At 38.9% G+C, this 22,923-nt stretch overlaps 1 protein-coding gene across 2 annotated transcripts in view; it reads left to right on the top strand.

Moving 5' to 3' along the window:
• MSH3 (mutS homolog 3) overlaps positions 1–22,923 on the top strand; it is a 114,241-nt gene that overhangs the window by 7,222 nt on the left and 84,096 nt on the right. For both annotated transcript variants that reach the window (XM_080574043.1, XM_080574042.1), the window contains exons 5-8: positions 313–429; positions 1,181–1,300; positions 2,590–2,733; positions 3,727–3,893. In XM_080574043.1, coding sequence (XP_080430169.1) covers positions 313–429; positions 1,181–1,300; positions 2,590–2,733; positions 3,727–3,893 — 548 coding nt within the window. The remainder of the gene's footprint in view (positions 1–312; positions 430–1,180; positions 1,301–2,589; positions 2,734–3,726; positions 3,894–22,923) is intronic.

Below are 22,923 nucleotides of genomic sequence, written 5' to 3'. Positions count from 1 at the left end.
CATTTATCTCACTGTGGGAAGGGTGAAGATGCAATGTAATAATCTGATATGAAGTCTCTGATACTGAAGCCCCTGTTTGTGACAAGATGTTAAGACAGGAAGGTGAAGGACCCACCATGCTGAGCTTTTTCCTGTCATGTTTTCATTTTGACAGTGGACTTCTCATTGTAAATGTGAATTGGTATTGTCATAGAAACAAGCTCCTGTACTGCATTTTGATGTGTTTGTGTTTACGGAAGTTCTGTTGTGACTGCAGCTAGTGTGGATGACCTGAACTACTTACTGTCTGACTCTTTTTCTTGTACGTTGCAGATTGCAGCTAAAGAGCTAAACATTTATTGTCATCAGGATCATAACTTTATGACTGCCAGTATACCAACTCACAGATTGTTTGTCCATGTGCGACGACTTGTAGCAAAAGGATATAAGGTAATCTCTGGCTTTTAATTAAATGCTGTTCAGTATAGGATAGCATTGAAATAACTTGCAGTTTTTGTATCAGAGTCTTATTTGAACTGAGAAGTTGGAAATGTATTAGTACGTGTTTCTGCAAGTAAAATGGTTAACTTTTCATTTGTTGCAATTCCTCTATTCTAGTGAATGCCATATAAGTCAAATTGATTAAAGCTTCCTCTGCCATTTTAAAGAAAAGTAGCTTCATTTTTTCTAGAACAGTTCTGGAACAGTTCTTTTAGTTATTTTTTTATCCAGCCTTTGCACTTAGTAAAGGTAAATATGTGTACTCTTGTTTGTTTTTCCTCATCCCAGACCATACTATTTTTTTCTCTTTCTGTCTGTTGTTGTTCTCTTCCCTATAACTTTGTGGCTTTCTATTGACATCTCCCTCTTTCTGCTTATCAGAAGATGACTTGTTGAATTCAAATTGATTGCAGCAATCGTTCTCTGGCAAGTGATGAACTCTAGCTAATTTGTTTCGGAATATGGCAGGAAGCACAGAGGAGGAAGTTGAGAGGGCAGTTAGAAAAGGATAGAGAAGGCAAAAGAAAAGGCTGTGGCTTCCTAGTCTTGTTAGTAGGATTGATGCTAGCCTCTGCCCTTCCCATTCAGCTTTAATGATGCACTTGCAGTTTGCACATCTTAAAAAATCACCAAATTTATTTAAAAAAATAATCATTTAAAATCAAGGAGCTAATATTGTTTCTTTCCTGTGTGTCTTTAGGTTGGAGTAATAAAACAAATGGAAACTGCAGCGCTGAAGGCTGCTGGAGAAAACAAAAGCTCTCTCTTCAGCCGGAAACTGACCGCTCTCTATACAAAGTCTACACTTATTGGAGAAGATATCCTTTTCAAATGAATTTGTTTCCAGAATCTAATCGTAGGTGTATGAGATGCTATAAAACCAGTGTTATCACCTGGACAGAACATGGGTGCTTAGTGGCTGACAGGGAATAAAACCCCTTTAATTTTATGTTGTCATGAAACGTCATCCAGACTTTACAAAGAATTTACACAGGGATTTAGTTTTGTTGTAAAACAGCAGAGCTTGTGTTTTCTGTAGTTGTTTTTAGACTTTCCAAGTCTGCAGTGTTCCTGAAGGTCTCGTCTTCAGCTTTGTGTTTGACCAGATAGAGAACGGAAGCATTAGTAGTTCATAAGGCTGTCAAGGAAGAATTCATTGTTTGGTATCAACAATTTGCTTTAAGTGAAAAGAAGGTACTAAAACCACTAGACTGTAAAAAAAATAAAACTAGGTAATTAACTCCTGGCTGTCGTAACAAAGAAGGAGCAATAAGGAGATGAAAGCATCTTTTGACCACTGAAGTTGTTTTCTTAATTTCTTTCCTTCCAGTTTTTGTTTTCCTGACTTCTGCCTTGTCTCAGTTACGTTTTTTTCTGTAATATCTCGAACTCGTATTTAATAGATACTGAGAGCTAAGAAGATTGTTAGATTAATGCCTGTCGGGTTGCACTTAGGGCACAGATCAGGGAAGCAGATTACATAGTCACAGGATTTTGACGTAGATTTCTAGTGTACATACAAACTCTCTTGCAATGACTGGCAAACTGATGAAAGCAGGCTCAGCAGTATGACCCAACGTGGTGGACTGATATGCAACAAATTTTTAATGAAGTTAACCTAACGTTCCTGCTAAGATGTGAACTTTTTTTTTAGTCAGTCTATTGCTTGCTTTTCAATTGTTGCATGCTAGTGCATTTCCTTCTCTCTGTTAGGTGCACGGGGTTTGCAGATGTGAAGTTAAGGTGAGCGGTCCATGTGCAACATCAGTTGGTAGTTTAACGTTTGACATAACTGCTCTTCCTTGAACAGGGAGACCCACAGACATAGTTGAAGATGGCCTTTGCCTGAGCTGATGAAATCTGCATCGTGTAATTGCATGTAATATGAACACAACCACTGACTTCAGTCCTCCTGCTGACGGTCATCTGAAATTCACTAAAGTGATAGCAGGAGTTAAACTAATAAAAGGAAAATAAACCTTCAGTCTAGAAGGCTAATACAAAATTTAGTTGAGAAAGACTTAAATCTAGAAGGACTTCTGAATAATCCACACAAATCTGTGTGCAATGCTGTTGTTCGGTTTCTTTTTTTTTTAACACTTGATACATGTGAACCCTTTGCTGAAGCTAGACGATTCTGTAGATGTTGAAGAGGTAACAACTGATGTCCCTGATAACTACCTCCTCTGTATTTGTGAAAATGGAGAAAACGTAAAAGACAGAAGGAAAGGTGACATTCTTATAGGCATTATGGTAAGTTTCACAGAGAAATGAGTATTTTAAGTTTTTAATATATTTTTTCTTAGGGGTGAGTGATTGTCTTCCTATATTCAAGATTGTTCTGTGCTTTGTTTTTTCTAGTTTGTTTGTTCTATAACAGGGTCAAGTATAGGTAAGATATCATCTGTGTTTGAATTGTGATGGCTTAATACCTGAAAACTACACAATAGGTTTGGACTTGATAGCTGGATATTCCCAATATTCATACTGCGGGAATAGCAATATAAATGATAGTTTTTTTGCAGCCATATTGCTTGAAAACATAGCTGTGTTTCAGCCAAATACAAGAAAGCTGTTAGTTTACTAACTTTCGAGTATAAACATGTTTAGGGACAATACTTTAAAGCATGCGAGCAGTTTTTTCCTCTACAAAATAACTTTCTATAGAGGGAGAGACTGTTTCTGTTTTTATTGTTTACACTTCACTTTGTATTTTCTTTTATGGTAAAGATTGAAACCAGAACTGTTTAACTGGCAAAACAGTGATAACTGAAGCCCATTCTGTTGATAGATCATTAATTTGAAATTATTTTGATTGTAGTTGCATTTGAATGTCACACTGCAGCTGGGAGAGAGCAAAAAATGTGTGGGCCGATATGACAATTAGTTTCCATGCTGAATTGCATGTACCTTCCATAGGCTTCCAATTATGTAGATTTGCATACTTCTTGATAGTAGTAAGAGTTGAGCAGTGGTGGACTGACGGTAACGAGAGTACGTTTACATTTCCAAGGTATTGTTGTGATTTACCAGCACAAAGTTGTGATAGTCTTTTGAACTTGCTACTATATAGATTTGAAGAACATAATTGCATTTTTTGATCTTCCACTTTCAGTAAGTGTGAGGGTGCTATGCAACTTCTGTACTGTATACAAAATTTTTTCTTTCTGGCTTAACAGTTTGAGTTACTGAAATGCTCCCTGAAACTTTAAATACCGAATGTGTATATATTATTTTATTTGACAGGCAGTCCAACCAACTACAGGAGAAGTCGTTTTTGACAGTTTTCGGGATTGCGCATCTCGCTTAGAATTAGAGAGTCGGCTTTTGCGCCTGCAGCCAGTTGAACTAATACTTCCATCCAGCTTGTCAGATCAATCTGAAAAGCTCATCAACAGTATAACCTCCATGAGGTATGTTCTATAGGGATTTTTTTTCTTTTGTTTTTAATTAAATCTAAGCTATTGATGGGGTTTATATCCAGAGGCAAGCATTGATGTATAGTTCCCTAAAAGCCCTTTTCAAAATGTCTGTAGTTTGCTGCTGGGTTGAAAATCCTCTGGATCCTACTGAGTTCTGAACACTCATTCTTTACTTGTAATTAGACTGAAATTCAGGGCTTCTGTCTCAGGCCTCTGAAAGATTAGCGGGTCTAAATGTTTTTTGTTTTCATTTAGATCATCTTGATCCCACACTCCCAGTCACATGTTTTGTTGTTTTTTTGGCTTTATTTCAGAGCTGATGCACCCATCTTTGGGATTCGAAAGTGGTGCTCTGTGTCTGCTGTTGTTTGTCATAGTATTAATATCTCTAAATGGCATGAAATTTCTTTTCTATTAATGTAGATAGATATTAAAAAAACATTGCAACTGGTATTCTATTTTGCTTGTGCTACTACACTATCTTGAATTTTAATACAGGCTTGGAAGTACTGTATCTGATCATCCATTTATATTTTGTGTTCTCTTTGTGTCAAGGGTAAAATAGTTAAATGTTTTCAATGTTTGTTTTACTGTGGAATAAAGCCAAAATAGGACATAATTTGTAGGATGACAGATGAAGGGAATAAAACATTCAAAATCTTGCAGATACAATTTTTGTGGGAAAACAGCTTTGTATTTTTTTTAAACCACACAGCTCTTGATTGTAGAGAACCAGAACAGAGTTTGGCTGTTCTGTTTCACTCTATTTTGAGTGAAATAATCAGAAGAAATATGTTTCGTTTTACCTGTTAACAAAGTAGGAGCTAAAGAAAGTCAAAGAAAAATGAATGTATTGCATAGGCACAGTTTTGTGTTAGGGGGAAGATACAAATGTCAGCACTTCCCATATTGTAAAGACAGACAAATACATCACCATCACGTGGACGGTAACCACCTGATAGATTGTCAGCTTTCTACCTTGACTCCCTCACTTAAACTCTGCCCGTGTCACCATCTTGTAGCTGTCCCTAATGCTCCAGACAGCTGATCAGCTTAATCAGTCTGCTCCACAGGCATTCCTTTCCCACCTGCCAGCATAATCCTTCTTTGTCTCCTTCTACAAGGAAAAAAAATAAAAAGCTGACATGAAGTAGTGGGTAGGCAGTCTGCTTTCACGGCACATTGCAGGAGCTCGCACAGATGTTGCTATACTCAGCTCTGAAGGGCATGAGTGTACCAGAGGCCAGAGTGGGAAGAGGGACTGAAAGCTTGCAAGTCGGTGTTAGGGATCTTAAGAAAATGTGGCCTGTGAAAGTGGTATATTCGGCATTGTTCAGTGGCACAGCGATGCTTACCTTTTGTAGTGAAGTATGCTCTTGTCTTCACTCAGCTCCTGTGTGGACTGCAAAGCCATAAGGAGTTGAAAAGGTCGATGCCTGACTGTAGGCGTACTGGGCAAGCAACATCAGTGTGTTTTCTTGCAGTGCGGTGGTTTAAGACTTGGACAGAAGAAAGGAAGTATTCTTTCTATCAGATTAGGAAGGAAGAAACTTTCCAGTTGCCAACAGATGTACATTTTTGCCCTGGTACTCCTGTTACTTTGATAACATTCCTTTTGCAAATCACTTACAGAGGAGTATGTCCCAAATATTTCTAAATACACCAAGATGAAGACTAAAAACTTTTTTTCATTGCTGTTAGTGTTGTGTACTGAGAATTTAGTGGAATCTGAAAGAAAGCAAATTTACGTAAAAAACAGACAAAGCAAGCACATTTCTCAGAAACAAGTATTTTAGTTGTATGCTGAGGAAGTTCTGATGTAGGTTTGAGATAGCGGTTGTGGTTTTTAATTTTTTTGATCATGCACAGCTAAAGGTGTTAGATGGTAACTGTTCATTTCTATTAAGAACCAAAGATATATCCCAGTAGTTGATTTTGTGAGCAGATGTTAGTTTATAGGTTTTCTTCCCCCTTATGGTAACTATCCGCAAAAACTTACTAGGTGACTCTCTGGTCTAAATGTCTTTAATTACATTGGAATGGTAAAAAATAAAACACATTCCTTCAGTATGCTTTGGTAGTGTCATATCTAAACCAATTGTTTATCGATTTTCTCATGTCAAAGACTTAACCGCTAGAGGGCCCTGAAGTATTTAGTATTAATTTAAGTGGTTCCAGTATTCTCCTTTCTTCTGCTTTGAACTAGGCTCTGGTTTTTATACAATTGCTATTATACAGGTATTAGTTTTGTTGTTGCACATACCGAATGGTCTAAAGTATTCAGTTATAGTTGTGCATTAACTTGTAGTTTCATTCTTTGTCTGCATTTTTTTTCTGATAACTCCTTGTAAGAAGCATCTGTTAGCTGGGAGAGGTTTCGTTACCAATTTTTAGAAGACCTTTCTGACTAAACCCGTTGGAACTGGGATCTTGTATTTCATGAAGGCATATCATCTCATTGTGTGTTTATAATGTAGTGGAAAACTGGTGAAGTTAAAAAAAAAAAACAAAACAGGGTATGGATAGGAGAGAAAATCAGTCCCAACGGACAGACAGCTTGGAGTGGTCAGGAGCAGGTAGGAGCAGAGATGAGTCTTTCTGACTGTATGCAGCTGTCTTGTAAGAGTTGTACCAGGAGTTGTCTGAGTAACTTGGGGGACAGTTTGCTTTTGGATGTTTCATATTAGATCAACGTGATGTGGGCTAGGTCTCCTGTACAGAGTGTGCTCAAAGATCGTTGGAAAACAAACAAAGAAAAACTTGTCAAGATAAATGACTGGGCCTTTATGGCAGCAGACGTGGTCAGTTTTAATGCCTAGTTGTATTGACAGCATTGGAAGTATCTCCTTGCTTTCTGTGTGTTGTTTTTTTTCCCCCCTCTCTCTTTTTAATAATATAAAGAGACCAAATGTGAAGAGTATATAGCAGTGTACTTGTCTATCTGGCTTTAGTTCACAAAAATAAAACGTACATAACGTGCATATTTCTTCTGTGGGGGCTGTGCTTCCCTCTTCCTATTCTTCTCTTTTTGTTGCCACCACAGCTATGTCCAGACTCAGCTAAATCATTTCACAGTATTTACTGGTGCTTCTATTTTGGTATTGTGTACATTTTCACAGCCAAATTTGCATCAAAAGAACACACGTTACAGAAATAAAAGAACAGCTGAGGAGCAGGGTACTGTTGTTCTAAATTTGTTTCTATTAGAAACAAGAGCCAAATAAGTCACCGAAAGTGTTTTAGTGTCTTAATATGGTTGATAATCACTGAGATTGTATTTAAGCCTAAGAAATGCATCATTATGTTAGAAATTATTTCTATGCATTAATGTAAAATAGCCGTAAAGAATTTTGAGTCAGAAATGAAAGTGTAAATAAAAATACACATTTGAAAGTGACCTCTTTCTTCACTTTTGAAATTTTACGAAGTGCAGCAATAGTAAATGTTTGCTAATACTGCAAATCAGTGGAGAAAATATTTTCACATATTTATATGTGGCTGAAAACAGGGTCTCACAATGGGAAGAATTAAACAAATTTTATAGTAGGTTAATAAATGACTGAAGCAGCAGAAAAGCTGTTTTAGGAAGAACAATCTCAGAGCAGCTGTTTGAGCTGTACCCAAGAAAGCAGTTTGCAGAGTAAATGGAAGATACAGCCCCAGTTCTGAAGTGCTCCGTGTCCAAGTTAGGCATAAACATTAATGTAATGAACACTAAGTAAAGTTAAATACCTAGATGTTTGTATGATTTGTTCATAGAGTGGAGCTTTAATTCAGCTAGTACAAAGCTGCTTTACTTAAACTGCATTCCTGGGGGAGAGGGGGCAGAAGTCTCAGCGTTAAAATCAATAGGTTTGAATTACCACTGGTTTGAAAGAAGCTAGATTCTTTTTGTAAAGATTTTGCTTAGCCATTTGGATCAAACTTTGGTGTTCATTTACCAAATTAGTAAGCTTTAAAAAATAGCTTAACTTGTATTGTAGGTATTTTTTACAAGTTAACATGTTTTTCTGTGTAAACTTTCCCCCTTGGTACTTTAAAACTCATGGAAACAAGTGTTTTTAAATGTGTGGCGTGATTCATGTTCATTTTCTTCCAGTTTGTTGCTGTTTCAGGTGGTAAATGAAATGGTCCTCTTGCCAATGTCATGGGAAACACTGTCCATAAAAAATAATCACTAGAAAATACTATTCAAGGACACTGAACTTCAGGTCAGCTTTGGTGGCGAGCCTTCCTTCAAAAGCAATCCTTAAGTTAAAAGTAGGCTATGGAAACTGGTTCAGAACAAACTGTTCTGGCGGGTACTGTTCTGTTCCTGAACCGTTATTAACATCTGTTTGCAAGAGTTGGCCTGGCTCAAGGAAAATATTTTAACGCTTTTAGTTTCCTTCTTTCTAGAAAACAAAAAAAAAAGATTCTTCCCTGCAAATATATGCATATGTTTTTACAGGAGAATGCCATGTTTTGTACTCCATGCTCTTCCTTGTCAAGGGTCAATACCTCCTTAACACTGGCTGCATTAGAAGTTGTTTTGTACTGGTCTTCATGAAATCATTTCCCTTTCAGTCACTCCTGGTCTTCTCACATACCCACCTTTTGTTTCTTTGAAAAACGCTCTGCTTCTGTCCAGCAAATCTTAAGATGCTCCAGAGCTTCTCCTTACATTTTTTCCATTTGGCCTTTTTATGCAAACACTGGTAATGTTCTAGTGTGTCACTCTTTGAGAAGTATTTCACTTTGAGCTCCAAAGCATCATTCCACCCAAGTCTGCACTGTTTCACTATTTTTTATTTAAACCTGCTCTGTCAGGTATCTGGCCAACAATACAAAACAGGGATGATATGGTAACTAACTTCTTGTCCATGCCCCCAGATTTTTCACGTTACTCTGCTTGCAGACCATGATGTCTTCTTCCTATTAGGTTGGGCCTGTAGTAGGGGAGGCAGTCTTGACACAGGCTTTAGTCATATGCTGCTTAATTTATACTGCAGCTAGATCTGCTATTTGTTGCCCTGTAATATATCTAAGACTTTTTATCTTCTGGTTATGACATTCAGGTTTCTGTTTTTACTTCAGTACTGCAGCATTGCCTTCGGCCTGGAGTTTGCTGCCTGGAATTGCCTCCTCAAATCCATTCAGAAGGAAATTATCCTCCCCATTCACTGATAAGATCAAATTACCTAGGGACTGAATCCCTCAAATAGCTGGTCTTCCATCATTACATGCAATACACATTTTCTTTCTTTGTATTTAAGGACCTCTGTAAGTACAGTTTCAAGGTCTTCCTGCTTACACTATCAGTGAAATGCTGAATGCCCCCTCTGATTTGGCAGTGTCTTCTGCCTTTAACTTAGTGTCAGGTGGGGTCACAGCATCACAGAATGGCTGAGGATGGAAGCCACCTCTGGAGCTCATCTGCTCCAGCAGGGCCACCCAGAGCAGGGTGCCCCAGACCATGCCCAGGTGGCTTCTGGAGATGTACAAGGAGGAGACCCTGCAGCCTCTCTGGGCAGCCTGTGCCAGTGCTCAGCCACCTGCACAGTAAAGAGTCACCCACAAGTTGGTCTCTCCGGTACCTGCTCCGCAGGGGTTTCGTTCTCTACATTCAGCCCTGGCATGATCTCTTCTTACCAGCACAGTCATTAGCTGTGGCTTGGTAGGGGGTCGTTGGTTGCTGGCTTGCTGTTCCTTCATCCTGCCTGCCAATTGTGGTATGTCAGAAATCAAGAAAAAGAGATGTATTTTGGCTTTCTGTTTCAGTATGTCTGGTGCCATAGTAGAGTAGAGCAATGCTCGAGATTCCTATAAACGGGAAGTACAGCTGTCCTTTAAGGAGTCAGCTACAGCTCATTTATTGCATGTATTGGTCTGTAGTGCTATTCATGGCTAATAGTTCTCATAGACAGAGTTAGTAATTTGTTGTCAAGGAATGGGTAAAAACTCAGCTGGAATGAGCTCAGTGAAATCTTGGAAACAAATATACGATACATTTAATTTTGTGGATCTTCATGTGTGGCTGATAATGGCTCAGATCAGAGCGTGCTTTCATAAAGTTACTGTCAAGGACTTTTTAAAACAGTGAGGAGTTACGTGCATGCATTTCTGTAGCTGAGATCAGAAGGTTTGTAGGCGAGCAAGGAGGAGAAGGCTAGTAGAGGCAAAAACAAGACATCAAATGGTTACAGCAAGAGTAAACAGTATTGCAGATGAAATTACTGAACAAAAGAGTGAAAAGTATCTAAAGGGTGGGTCATCCTAGCGGTTACGTGGTTTGTATGCTTTGTAATATTCCCATGGATTTTTAAGTGAAAGGCAAGCTGTGACAAACATCTTGAGAATGCTTAATATAAATGGAAGCTACAGACAGTGGAATTTGCAGCAGGAAAAAAGCAAGTCAAGTATGAAAACAGCATGTGTGCCATTTTCTGTAAATAAAAAAACACAAATGTATTATTGACCAGATGTTTATGGATTAAAGAGGCCTTTTGCACTGCTAATAACCCAATTTGTGGCTTGGGCAACTCAGCTGTATAGAGAGCTGTTTGAAGAATATCAGTCATGCCATAGCTTACTTGGTTTGAACAGACATGGAAAACAAAAACAAAAACAACAAAAAAAGAAAAACCAGCATTATTAAATCATTGTTGGAAGATGTTTTTCAACTTAATCTTGTTGGAGTCATGAAACAGATGCTGTTCTCAGCATTGGAGTTCATTATTGTATTCTGTGACATTGCCAGGTAAGGGAAATGTGTGGTGTAAATCTCTTGACAGATTTTTTATGTGTGAAGATGACTTCTTCATCCCTGCCTACCTTACTGCCCTTCACAGTTTGGGACACAACACAGGCACGCATCCTTTGGATGAAATTACTGTTCTGGTATGAGTCTGGAGTTGTGTCACTGGGAAAACATAGGAAGGAAGTTTCAAAGCACTTTGTCTGAATGTAGTGCAGGTGCTCTCAGAGAGCTTTTCTCAACCTGGGTGACTAATTAGATAAAAGAATGTTAGCTCCATCAATGGAGTAACAGCAGGCCATTGTGGGCCTTGCCCAGCCCATGTGTTCTTGTAAATTCCTCCAGTCAAAAAGGAAGCCGCGCACACTGATGATCTTCCTTGGTAGTTCATACCTGGCTTGAAGGTTCATTATTTTTCCTGTAATTTCAAGCTGCATGAAAAAAGGGTTGTGTTCAGGAGCTGTATTTGTGGTGTTCTTGCACTGATTAGTCATATACATGATTTAGTGTTTTGTTTTTATTTCCTGGCAGTTGAGCCAGCAGTTGTTAAATTAAAAATGATTAGATTGATCTGGGTGGCTGTGCAACTTCTTACAGTCAAAAAACTTAACTTTTAATTAGAAAAAAGTACCATACTGAAAGAAGCAGGAAAATCAAAATACTCTTTTTTCATGTTTTGGCACATACTTGATTCATTATTATAGGAGAGAATAAAAACTGCAGGAGAAGGTGACATGTAAGTAGTTCTGCTTTTTGGTGTCCTCTCTGGTTGTTACGATATTACTTGCTTATTTCTCTCAGTATGTATTTGTATACAGTTGACTTCTCACAGCAGCTTTAGAAGTTTCTCAACCTGGGCAGGATGCTGAAGCTCTTGATTACAAATCCAGATTCGTGCCTGGAGCTCTGCACCTTGGTCCTCCTGCAGGTGGCACCTCCATCTGGAGTGCTGCTGGCCCTGTTACTAGGGGGAGAGTGGATGACGACAGCCAATTTATAATAACTAATTTTCCCCAGATATCTGTAAGAAAAATAATTGTGGTGTATTAATTGGCTTGGTGGACAATAGTAATAAATTTCCACGTTCAAGAATTCTACATTGACGGAACAATTTACATTTGAAATTTTTTGAACCTGAGTTGGAGGTCACTGCTCTGATTAAAGTCACCCAAATGGTGTTGTTATTGCAATGTAATTCACATTAGTAATTTAATTTCCAGTTTTCAGATAGTGCAAGTATCATTTGAAGAAGTGAGCATTTACCGACGGAAGTCTGCTTTGCTGATAAGGTAGTAGAGATGTCATACACATCACAGATTTTCTTTGTGGAGCTGGTGATTATATCTGACAGGCTTGTGTAAACTGGAGAGTTGTACAATTGTTGTCAGTATAGCAACTGCATGCTGTGCTGAGGTGAGAGGACAGGAGGCACACACCTGTACACACAGGTGGAAGTTGTCTCACCTGTACTGAAGTGCAGGTAAAAACTATGTGCGCAACTGTTGAATGTCTCAGCAATTCAACTGTACAGATACTGGGACCACTCAGGTCTTTAGGGTAAGCCAGCCATTTGTTTATGTGTTTTGAGGTGACTAGAACAAAATTTTAAGGGGCTGTTCTTTCTAAAAATACCTGAAGTCTAAGCAAAGCTGCTAATTCTGTTTGGAATTAAAGTGAATTTTGAATGAGGGTAAATTCCTTTTTTAAGGATACAGTTACGCTGGTACTTTGGTGCTACTTTAGTCTATACTCTAGGCTACCCTGCACGTTGGCTGTTCCGTGGTGACTTCCAGTGTGTGTGTCCTGTGCTTGAAACGTGAAGGTAACATGACCGTTTTCATCGAGCAGTAGGCTAGCTGGACTTCTGCAGGGGTGAACATGTATGCACAGTTTGGTTGACTGTGAAGGAGCTAACATATGGTGAAGCAGCATATATATAAATGATGCCAACTCATTCTTATTACCAGAATATGAATTACAAGTTTTCATTTGTTCCAGATGTCAGTGGAAATGTTCCAGTAACCTGCAGCTATAGCTCAGACATTCAAATGGAGTATTCTTAAGCTCTTAAAGCTGTCATGCAAATTTTTATTTTAACAGACTGTGTAAGTTTGTTGGTGTATTTGTTTAAGTCCTAGGATTTTCTTAATAACACCTTCTCTTCTGTAATTTATTCTCCTTAGAAGTTGACTTGGGACATAAATTTTCAGCTATGAAACATTGGCATAATTGACACCTAGGATGTGTTAATTCCTCAAGTTTTACTTCTCCTTCCCTGCCATCATTGTTAGTGCTAGGGGTTAGAAATTAAGCAGTTTTAATCAAAACAATATAGTGATATAAGTGAGGGTAGTGTGGGAGGAAAAAAGACTGAAACTCTGTGCATGTTTGGCATACAGATAGCAGTGACAGTAGAGAGAGAAGATTAATTCCCTTTTTATGCATCCATCATCCTCCCCACCTTAAGTTACAGAAGAGAGAAAAGCTATGAAATGTGTTTATTTTTCATAACAGAATATATTCATTTTCTTAATTTGAAGAAAATGAAGTTGAAATGGGTTCTCAAGTACTGTCAGCCTCCTGAACTGAAAGAGGGAACAAGCCTTTGTCTTCCAGGTTATCTTTAATAGTCCAATTTTGTGCTTGACTGGTTTACAACATTTGTCTCTCTTAACAGATGTTCATTTGATGTATAGTGTAGGTAAGATGTTTTCAGTAAATTAGGGTTATGAACAGTGTACTTTAAAAATGGATGCTTTGCCTGGGAATTTGGAATAGTAAAAATGATGGTAAGAAATTTGTACTTAAGTTTAGTCCTACATTTGCGTGGATATTTTCTGAGTTAATAAAGAATTTGAAATTGTTTTAGTAATTAACTTTTCCAGTAAAAATCTTACTATTACAGTATTTTTTAACGCAGAAAGTATTTATATATGTATATTTGTTTTGCATTTACATGGAAGGATCTTTCTGCAGAGAAGCAGATGGATATACTTAAAAACAATTGCTAACAAATATGCCTGAATGCATTGCATTCCTCATCTTTGTTTATGTTGTGCCTGTCTCTCTTGATTCTTGTCAGGTGGAAGACAACTGTCTGTTCCTCCATTCCTTCATACCATCCCTTTACACCTATGCTACCTGCCCTTTTGTTTGCTGTCTCTAGGTTGCCTTTTCCCCATATCCATACAGATTTCATGCACTCCTTGCAATGGGCTGCTTGGCACTGTCATTTTGGTCACATACCCCTGTGCAAAGTTGTGTCTGGCACGGACCTTTATGCGGAGATGGAAGCAGCAGCTCCCCACATAGGAAGGATGGAAGTGAGACCCTTCTACCTTTCCTCATTCTTCCAAAGCTGGTGAAGTGTGGGGTTCTGAGAAGGAAGGGTAACATACCTGGACACTTTCAGTGTTTCTTCTAATTTTTTTTTTTTTTTTAACTTCAAACCATCTCTCTGCATGTCTTATTCCTTTTGGGCTATGCATTTCACTTTGTACTAAACACCTCATATCAGGGCTTGAGGAAGGACCAAGAGAACACTGTGAAGAGCAAGGTGGTCTTCTCAGGACAGTGTTGCATTTGCTATAAAAGATTTCCTGTTATATCTGAGAGAAAGGGAAGTAGTAAGAGGAAAAGGCTGAAAAATAAGGCCTTCTTTTCTGAGGAACACATAATCAGTTGTGCAGCTGTCAAAAATCCTTACTTACAGTATTAATTGATGTTTTAACTGTTCTAATTCTATGAAAAGATTCCACATTGATTTGTGTCTCTAAGTAGAGAAATTATGCTTCACCATAAAACGTTCTGTATGTATTGCAAATACAGCATGCTTGTTATTCCTCACATCCTTGACCAAAAAAAACCAACCAACCAACCAAACAAAAAACCTTCATTTGTCTCTGAAACTTAATAAAAGCACTTGTATTTTCAGTTAGTGGATGTAAAAGTATATGCATGTAGTGTACCAGTTTTGCTATCTATATATATGTATGAGCTGTACACAGGTTTGTAAACTCCTTGCCTGTAAAAAAAAAAAAAAAAAAAGTCTGCGTTTCATGACAGATTCATAGATGTAAAAAAGAAAAATAGCCCAGCCAATATTCTTTGGCTTACAAAGAGCTTAAAAAATCTATAGCCAAGGAAAACTGTAAACTGATTGCTGGACTTCACTTTTGTTTTCCTTGAATCTGGAGGAACATCCATTTTCCTAGGCAAGATTTTAATGTACAATTAATTGATTTAAGTTTAGGGTCTCCATCAAAGCTCACGAAAAGTACAGTTGTGTGTGCAGCAGCATTTTGACGACAGTGGAGAATACTTGCATTTAAATTGGATTGGTGAAAGTTGTCAGTCAACCTAGAAAATGCTACTCCTCTTCTGAGTGAGTATTTTATGACCAGATTGACTTAATGACTGTCTGTTCAGGCCAGCTTCAGAATTTGAAGAATGAAAATTGAATGTAGCATGGGGAGCTCTGCTGTCCTTTCTCTAGTACACACAAGCCAGGAATGCTGCTCCTTTCTGCTAGATTTTTTACATGGGTTTGCAGAGTGAAGGACTCTGATGGGGTCCTCATCTACTAGGGACTGTAATGGTTGCTGACTTGAAGTATGTAGAGGCGTGGAGATGTGGAAAACATTGTAGAAACTAAGCTGTAAAGGACTGAAAGTAGAGTATATAGTTGTAAATGTTGATTTATCTGATCCGGTTCTGAAAAATAAATTGTTGCTTAGGACTCAGGCACAGAATCAGACTGCAAATTCACTTTGGCAGAAGAATTTGAATGCTAATGCCTTTGGGTTGCCTGAGTAAAGAAATGCTTTCCTAACGGTCATAATCAAATGCAGTTATGATGAACTTGCATTAATTTATTTTTTGGAGTGCATACTTTGGAATCATGTACCATTTGTTACTCAAAATCAAAACGTGATTTTTTGAGCCTTGGCAAAATGGAAACTATCAATTTTATTTTATTTTTTTAATTTGTAACACTAAGATGTGGATATAGCTGTCAGTTAAGATCCCTGGGTTTATGCCATCTTGTATAATGTAGGATTTTGATTAGACAGATTAAATTCCTCATTTACTTGGTCCAGTCATTCTGTGTCTGAGTATGTATATAATGCAGGGTTCTATATCTACATTGGTCTGAGGCTGACATTTCATACAATCCATCAGAGGGATACTGGGTTTGAAGTGATGACTTTTGTGGTAGTATGGAAGACAGGCAGAAAAGAGCTCTGTAACTTAGTGTGAGTGTAGGGCCCTTTGAAATATGATGGATCATTTTGAAGTCAGAAATGCTATAAAAAAGCCTAAGTAAGGACTGTGATGAGACAAACACCCTCAGCTCTGACATGAAAAGGTAATTAACTCTTTTTCTTAACTACATGCATCCGTTCAATACCTGACTATAGCCTCAGCAAATCTGGTGGGGGCACTTGTGTAGTGGACCACTGGGAAGTGGATGAGAGTGACTACTCATTATGTTGCTAGTATCATTGCATGTTGCAATTTGCAAAATAATTCTGTGCTGCTCATATTGTAGATTCAAGGGTGACACGTGCCAGAGTTGTTTCCAGTGGTGTCATGCTCCACAGTGAGGGGAATGACAGAAGAGAAAGCAAAAAGTGTAAAAATGGCTACCCAGTCAAGGTATATACATCCTTTTTAGGAGTCTTCACCATGCAAATAGAGGGTTACTTACTACAGAGGAGTTATATTTGACTCTTGGTATTACCTTAGCTGCCTCTGAAAGGGTTTAAAGGAAAAGAGGGGCTTCAGTCAAACTAATAAATAATTATTGTGTAGCTTTCTGATATTAAAAAAATGAATTGAAATTTACATGGCAGTTTATTCAATGTGTGATATATAATTAGCATATTAGGAAATGTAATTAAAAAGGAGTATGTTATGTGTAAAACTTTAAATACAATCCCATGCAACATCCTTGTCTCTAAATTGGAGAGGCATGGATTTGATGGATGGACTGTTTGGTAGATGAGGAATTGGCTGGATGGCCACATTAAAAGAGTAGTGGTCAACAGCTCATTGTCCAGGGGGAGACCAGTGATGAGTGGTGTCCTTCAGGGGTATGTCTTGGGACCAGTAATGTTTAATATTGTCACTGGTGGCAGGGACAGTGGGATTGAGTGCACTATCAGAAAGTTTGACGATGACACAGAGATGAGTGGTGCAGTTGACACGCTGGAGGGAAGGGATGTCATCCAGAGGGACCTGGGTGGGCCTGTGCAAACCTCATGGAGTTCAGCAAGGCCAGGGGCAAGGTCCTACACATGGGCTGGGGCAATCCCAAACACGAATACAGGCAGGGTGATGAGCTGGCTGGGAGCAACTCTGAGGAGAAAGGCTTGAGAGTGCTGCTGGATGAAAAACTGAACATGAGCTGGCAGTGTGTGCTTGCAGCCCAGAAAGCCAGCCATGTCCTGGGCTGCACCAACAGCAGCGTGGGCAGCAGGGCGAGGGAGGGGATTGTCCCCTTCTGCTCTGCTCTCATGAGACCCCACCTGGAGCCCTGCGCTCAGCTCTGGGGCCCCAGCACAAGAAGGACATGGAAGTAAGTATTAGAACAAGTCCAGAGGAGGGCCATGAAGATGATCAAGGGGCTGGATCACCTCTGCTGTGAAGACAGGCTGAGGGAGTTAGGGTTGTTCAGCCTGGAGAAGAGAAGGCCCTGGGGACACCTTACAGCGAGCGGCCTTCCGGTAAAAAAAAGCGACCTTCCAGGAAAGCTGGGACTGCTTGTCAGGGAGTGTAGGGATAGGACAAGGGGGAATGGTTTTAAGCTAAAAGAGGGGAGATTTTGATTAGATATTGAAGAAATTCTTTACTGTGAAGGTGGTGAGGCATTGGCACGGGTTGCCCAGAGAAGCTGTGGATGCCCCATCCCTGGCAGTGCCCAAGGCCAGGCTGGATGGGGCTTTGAGCAACCTGGTCTGGTGGGAGGGGTCCCTGCCCACAGCAGGGAGGTTGGAACTAGATGGTCTTTTGGATCACATCCAGCCTAAGCCATTCTGTGATTCTATATTTGATTTTTAACATTCTTTGGAAGGGAACCTTAGAATGGATTTCATTGATCCTACTTCAGTATGGTGACTTATGAAGGAAAGAAATGTGCTGCTGAGAGAGGACTTAGCCTGAAACTGAAGTCTGTTTTCCATTTTTTGCAGTCTGTATTCAAGTAGTATTTCAGATGCAAATCACATGAAGAATTGGATGTGTATTAAGAGGAATGTATTTTCAGGTGTGTCTATGTATCACAATTTACTGTGAGTACAATGTAGAGATCTACCTTTTATATTATGCTTGTTGAAGGGAATTCCTGTGTTTTTGTTAGGAACATTCTTTATAGACAGATTTCAAAATACTGTGCCAGCAACTTTTGTGTGTTTTAAAATACAGGATCTGAATAAAAAGAAGCCAATGTGTCTCTTGATTTTTCTCAGTTGTGTGCTAAAATCCTTTCTCTGATAAACAGAATTACACTTAGTAGTTTTATTTCTCTATTCCTCTGGCATTGTAAACATTTCATCTGTGGGTAGTAACGTAAATTTTATTCTTCAGTTTCCCTAAGTCAAGTCTTGACTTTTAAAATCTATTAAATCAGAGTAAATCACAGTTGCTAGTAGAAGATACTATTTTTTTCTTTAATTCTGTAATTTAAAAACAAACAAATGAAAACCTCTGTCACTTCCATTTTCAGTTGAGTTCTGCAGAGATGGTATGCATTTGTGTGGTATTGAGAATTTTATTTTGGGCTAAACACTTGGCAGAGAAAGCATTCACTTAAAGTGAAGCTTCTGAAGTGTAAACGAGATAAATTCAGTTTCAATTTCAAATCCTTATCTCCTTTTTCATTTTTTCTTTAAAAGTGTACCATTAAAGCTACTCTGCCTTCCTCTCTTTCCTTCAAATGTATTTTCCATTTGTAAAATAATTTAACTAGCTTTTTGCTTTTGGCTCATTGATCACAAATCCTAGCAAAGCATTGATTTGAAAGGTAGATGGTATACAGCACCTGTATGTTACAGACTAAAGTAAAACACAGGGAAAGATAATTTCTCTGCTTTTTCACTTCTGTTAACTTTTCATAGTAAGTAAAGGTATGCAGCAATTCATGGTTAAAATGTGCCATTCTTAATTACAGGAATATGGCAGTGAAAGGAAAATTTGTGTATAGAGGGCATAATTATTAACATTCTCAGTATTTACTGTATTAGAAATGTCAGTGTGTTTAAGCATCTTTGTACATCTCACAGGAAAGCCTAAAATAATCTGTTGAAAAACTAACAAGTTCATCTCATCACATTTAATGGATTCTTAAATCTCTATCAGCTTATCAAAGGAAACATTAATTAAAAGTATAATTGACTAGCCAGCTGTTCCATGTTTTCTGCCCAGCAGCCTCTATTAAAAACATTACAAAACATGTAAAGCTCTTTTTTTGAGGCAGATGAGAAGTTCCCTGTAGAAATTCTCCTCACGCAGTGAGGTTTAACGTGTAGTTTCTTAGCTGAATGCACGTTGGGTGACCAGAACCTACAGGTATATACTGCTCTCGTATGGCAGCAGGCTAAGTCCTCAGTAGGCACAGAAAGAAAAAACGTCTAAAACATCGCGTACACAGCTAGCACGTCAGAATGCTTTGTTCCCAGAGGGGGGCATTGCATGACTAAAGCTGAATGTGTGGTTGTATTTTCCTTTCTACATACACAAAGTCCTCTGACAGCAGGGTGGTTCATAGGCTCGGGTCTTGTATTGGGAGCAGTAAAATAGGCATGTAGTGAAGACAAGCACCATCTTACCAAATTGTCTTACCTTAACGCCTGAAAATGTGCAAGTCTTTACTGCACAGGAAGAGTATCTTTTGTCCACTAGGTTTACAGCGTTCATTCCCAGGGCTGGGAATTCAAGAAGGGCCTCATGGAACCTTTCTTTATTTCAGTTTCCCTTTTGTGAGATGGTTGCTAAACGTGCTTTAGCAACCTCCAGCTGTATCTTCCCTTAAAAAGGATGATAAGGCTTAATAGGTATAGACCACCTACAAAAGCAAACTCTATAATAACATACAGTTTGATTATTGAAGCTTCCTCAAAGCACAGTGGGTTCGATTTGGGGATGGAAATGCTTAGTAGTTTGTTTATGGTCTGCATGATCTTGACAGCTGCATGATCTTGTTGCAGCTTATTTTTTTTATTTCTGTACCGTTAGAGGAGACTTTAACATGTTACATGTCCCAAACATTAATCCTCCAAACAGAGGGGAAAAAGAAGGTAAAATCGAGTAGACTGAATAGTTATATAATCTATCATGTCCTTTCAGTTGGAGTCGGTTCAAGTGATGCTGTCAGTGGCGTGAGAGGAAAATGCAATGTGAATAGCAAGTTATGCATGCCAGAAATCAAAATATAACTTAAAAGACTTCGTGCTACACTCTCAGCAGAAAAAATATGGCTGGACAATGAGCTTGAATAGTATTCCCTGTCTTGTTCCATATGAACTTTCCCCACAAATGGGAAAGCGTATCTCCTCCTCTCCTAGTTACTGGATGGATGATGTTTTCCAAGCCAAGCTATTTTATTAAGAGAATTCCTGCATGGAAAATCCCTCTTTTTTTGGAAAAGAGTGTCCATTGCTCAGAGCACTGTTTGAGTTTCTGGGATGTGTGAGAAGGACTTTGTACAAGTAGGTCGTGAGATCATGATGTAGTCACAACCCAATTCTAGAATCATAATTATTCCAGCATCTGGTCCATTCCTGATGTCATTAGTAGATTGTTATAAACAATAAATTAAATATTCTATGTTCATCTCTTTTGTACAGCCCGGAGGAAACAGCTTGGTAGAACAGTGCTGTAAGGCAAGAAAAACTATACAGCCAGACTCTATGTTCTTCTTATTTGTGGCGTTAAGCTGCTGATGGTTTATGTTGCCTTTAATAACTTTCACAGTTTTGTATAATCATTTATTTCCTGGAATCCTGGGGAAAAAAAATTTACTTGGATGGGATTTCTGGAGGTCATTTTGCTTAACCTCTTGCTCAAATCAGGGTTATCTTCAGTTGCACATAGTTTTGTCCAGTTTGGAAAATCCTCAAGGATGGGAGATCTCCAGGCTGTCTATACCACCACCTCCTCTGATGTTTAACTGTTTTTTGTGGGGAAGAGTTTTTTCATAAAGTCCAAGCAGAGTTTTGAATAAGCTGTGACTTGTGACTGTCTGGTTTTGTTGTTTCATTGTGCCCCTGTGACAAGGGTCTGCTCTAGGCTTTTTTGTATGCCTTTTAGGTATAAGATGCCCCCTTTGCTTACTCTGTCCCGGAAAACAAAAAATAACAACAAAACAAAACAAAGAAGAAAAAACAAAACAACCCAACAGTTTCCTTAGTCTGCCGTCATTTGCTGTATTAATTAGCCCACTAATTGTGTTAGAGATACTCCTCTGGATTCCCTCCGGTTTGTTGATGTGTGTCTTGTGATGTGTGGCAGGAGGCCCAAACTGGACTCAGTACTTCAGGTATGGTCTTATGAATATGAAGTGGAGAGGAATAATCCTTTCTCTCAATCTTACCATACTTGGGCAAATGTGGCCCAGTGTGAGGTTGCCTTCACTGCCAGAAGAATCATTTGCCTTCATTGTATTGAAATTATTTTATCCTGGTATGTTTTCCTGCTTTCTCTTTGCACAAAATTCATACCAACGTCCCTTATCTGTGTAGAAAAAGCATGTCTAAGTGACAAGAATAATTGAGGTATAATTTTAAAGGAAATAGGCAAATGAGCATCAGCAAATACCAGTGGTTATGAGGCTTTGTGCTTCTTTTACTTCTGCTAGCTGAATTACAATTAGCACAGTGTAGCCTACCCATATTGTTCTTCCCGTTGGGTTATGCAGATCTATTTAATATGACTCTGATATGCAGTCTTGTGCTGTATATAAACACTGTTCTGTTGGAGTGCTTCTCCTCTGCAGCTTTCCTGAATGTATTTCCCACCTTTTTTGAGGATGGGTGATACCTGGAGGAATAGCCACTGAAAAGTTTCAGGTCAGAATATAAATTAGACACTTGTTCTGCAGGTAGTTAAAAGTAATAATAAAAAAAAAAAGGTTAGTTAAGAGTATCAAGTCTTGTGGAAAAATACCTGGATAAAATTATCTGAATTGTGAAGACAGTTTGGATGTTTATTCCTCCTTCTTTTTGCTATAACTTTTTAGAGTAATGTGGTGTTTTACACAAGGAATTCAAGAACGATTGCAGGTTTTCCTCCTGAGTGCCAGGTACGACCTGTCAGCATAACTGCAAAACCGTAACGTACCTAGCATCCTTTCAAATGTAAATTAAAGGGAGATGTTATGGGCTGTATTTCTTTTCTTCTTCTTTTTTTTTTTTTTCCTGTGCAATTTCTTTTAAGTTGGTCTGTAATCTTACAGGGACATGCAAAGTATTAAGAGCATTCAGCCTTTAAAATTTTTTTTTTTCCTGAAATGGGAGGTTTTCTTCAGGTGCATATTGCTGGGTGACATCTGCCACTTGGAGAACAAGTTGTCTCTCCTGACAGGACATGGCTGAGGAGTGCGTGGGAGAAATGGTAGGCAATTGTCTGTGCTCTGAACCACGATCTGCACTTCTGGTAAAGTGAAAGAAGAAAATTTCCAGTTTCCCCATAGTTTCTCTCTGTTGTATCAGGGCTTCTCCAGCTGTGAACACAAAGCGATGGATCAGTATGCAGGATTAGTTACATGTAGCCGGTTTTGACTGCTGATCGGTTTCCAGATAGGGGTCAGAATATTACTTTCTGTAATGCAGATGAGGCATAGATAGATTCTTCCTGGAGGCCTTTCAGCTCTTCCATTCCCACATGACATCTGTGTGGAAAGTACAGCCATCTGCTCCCTGGCCTGCTCCCTGCTTTGGGCTGTCCCCGGGGGACCTCCACGTTTTCTCTCTTTCTGTAACACACCAGTCTCACTCAGCAAAACAGCCAGACTGTCGTTTTGTAAGAGTTTCCTTTTGCTTTGCCCTTGTCAAATATGTGTTTGTTCGTTACCAAAAGTTCTGAGCTTCGCTTACACAGAGCTGGAGACCAAGCAGCGGGCATACTGTGTCGTTGCAGGGCAAGGGTAGGTGTGTGTGAGCCTGAACAGCAGCCAGGCCCCTCCTTGGAGCTGTTAGCCTCGATGGCTTCAGCGCACTGACGGGTGGAAAATCCGGGTATGGCCTTCCTGCTAGCAGGAGCAATTTATTTTCTGAGCATGGTCTGTAT

Source organism: Anser brachyrhynchus (genome assembly GCF_964034855.1).
Source record: "Anser brachyrhynchus genome assembly, chromosome: Z".
NCBI classification, from domain to species: Eukaryota; Metazoa; Chordata; class Aves; order Anseriformes; family Anatidae; genus Anser; species Anser brachyrhynchus.
This window is presented reverse-complemented; position numbering and strand designations above follow the sequence as displayed.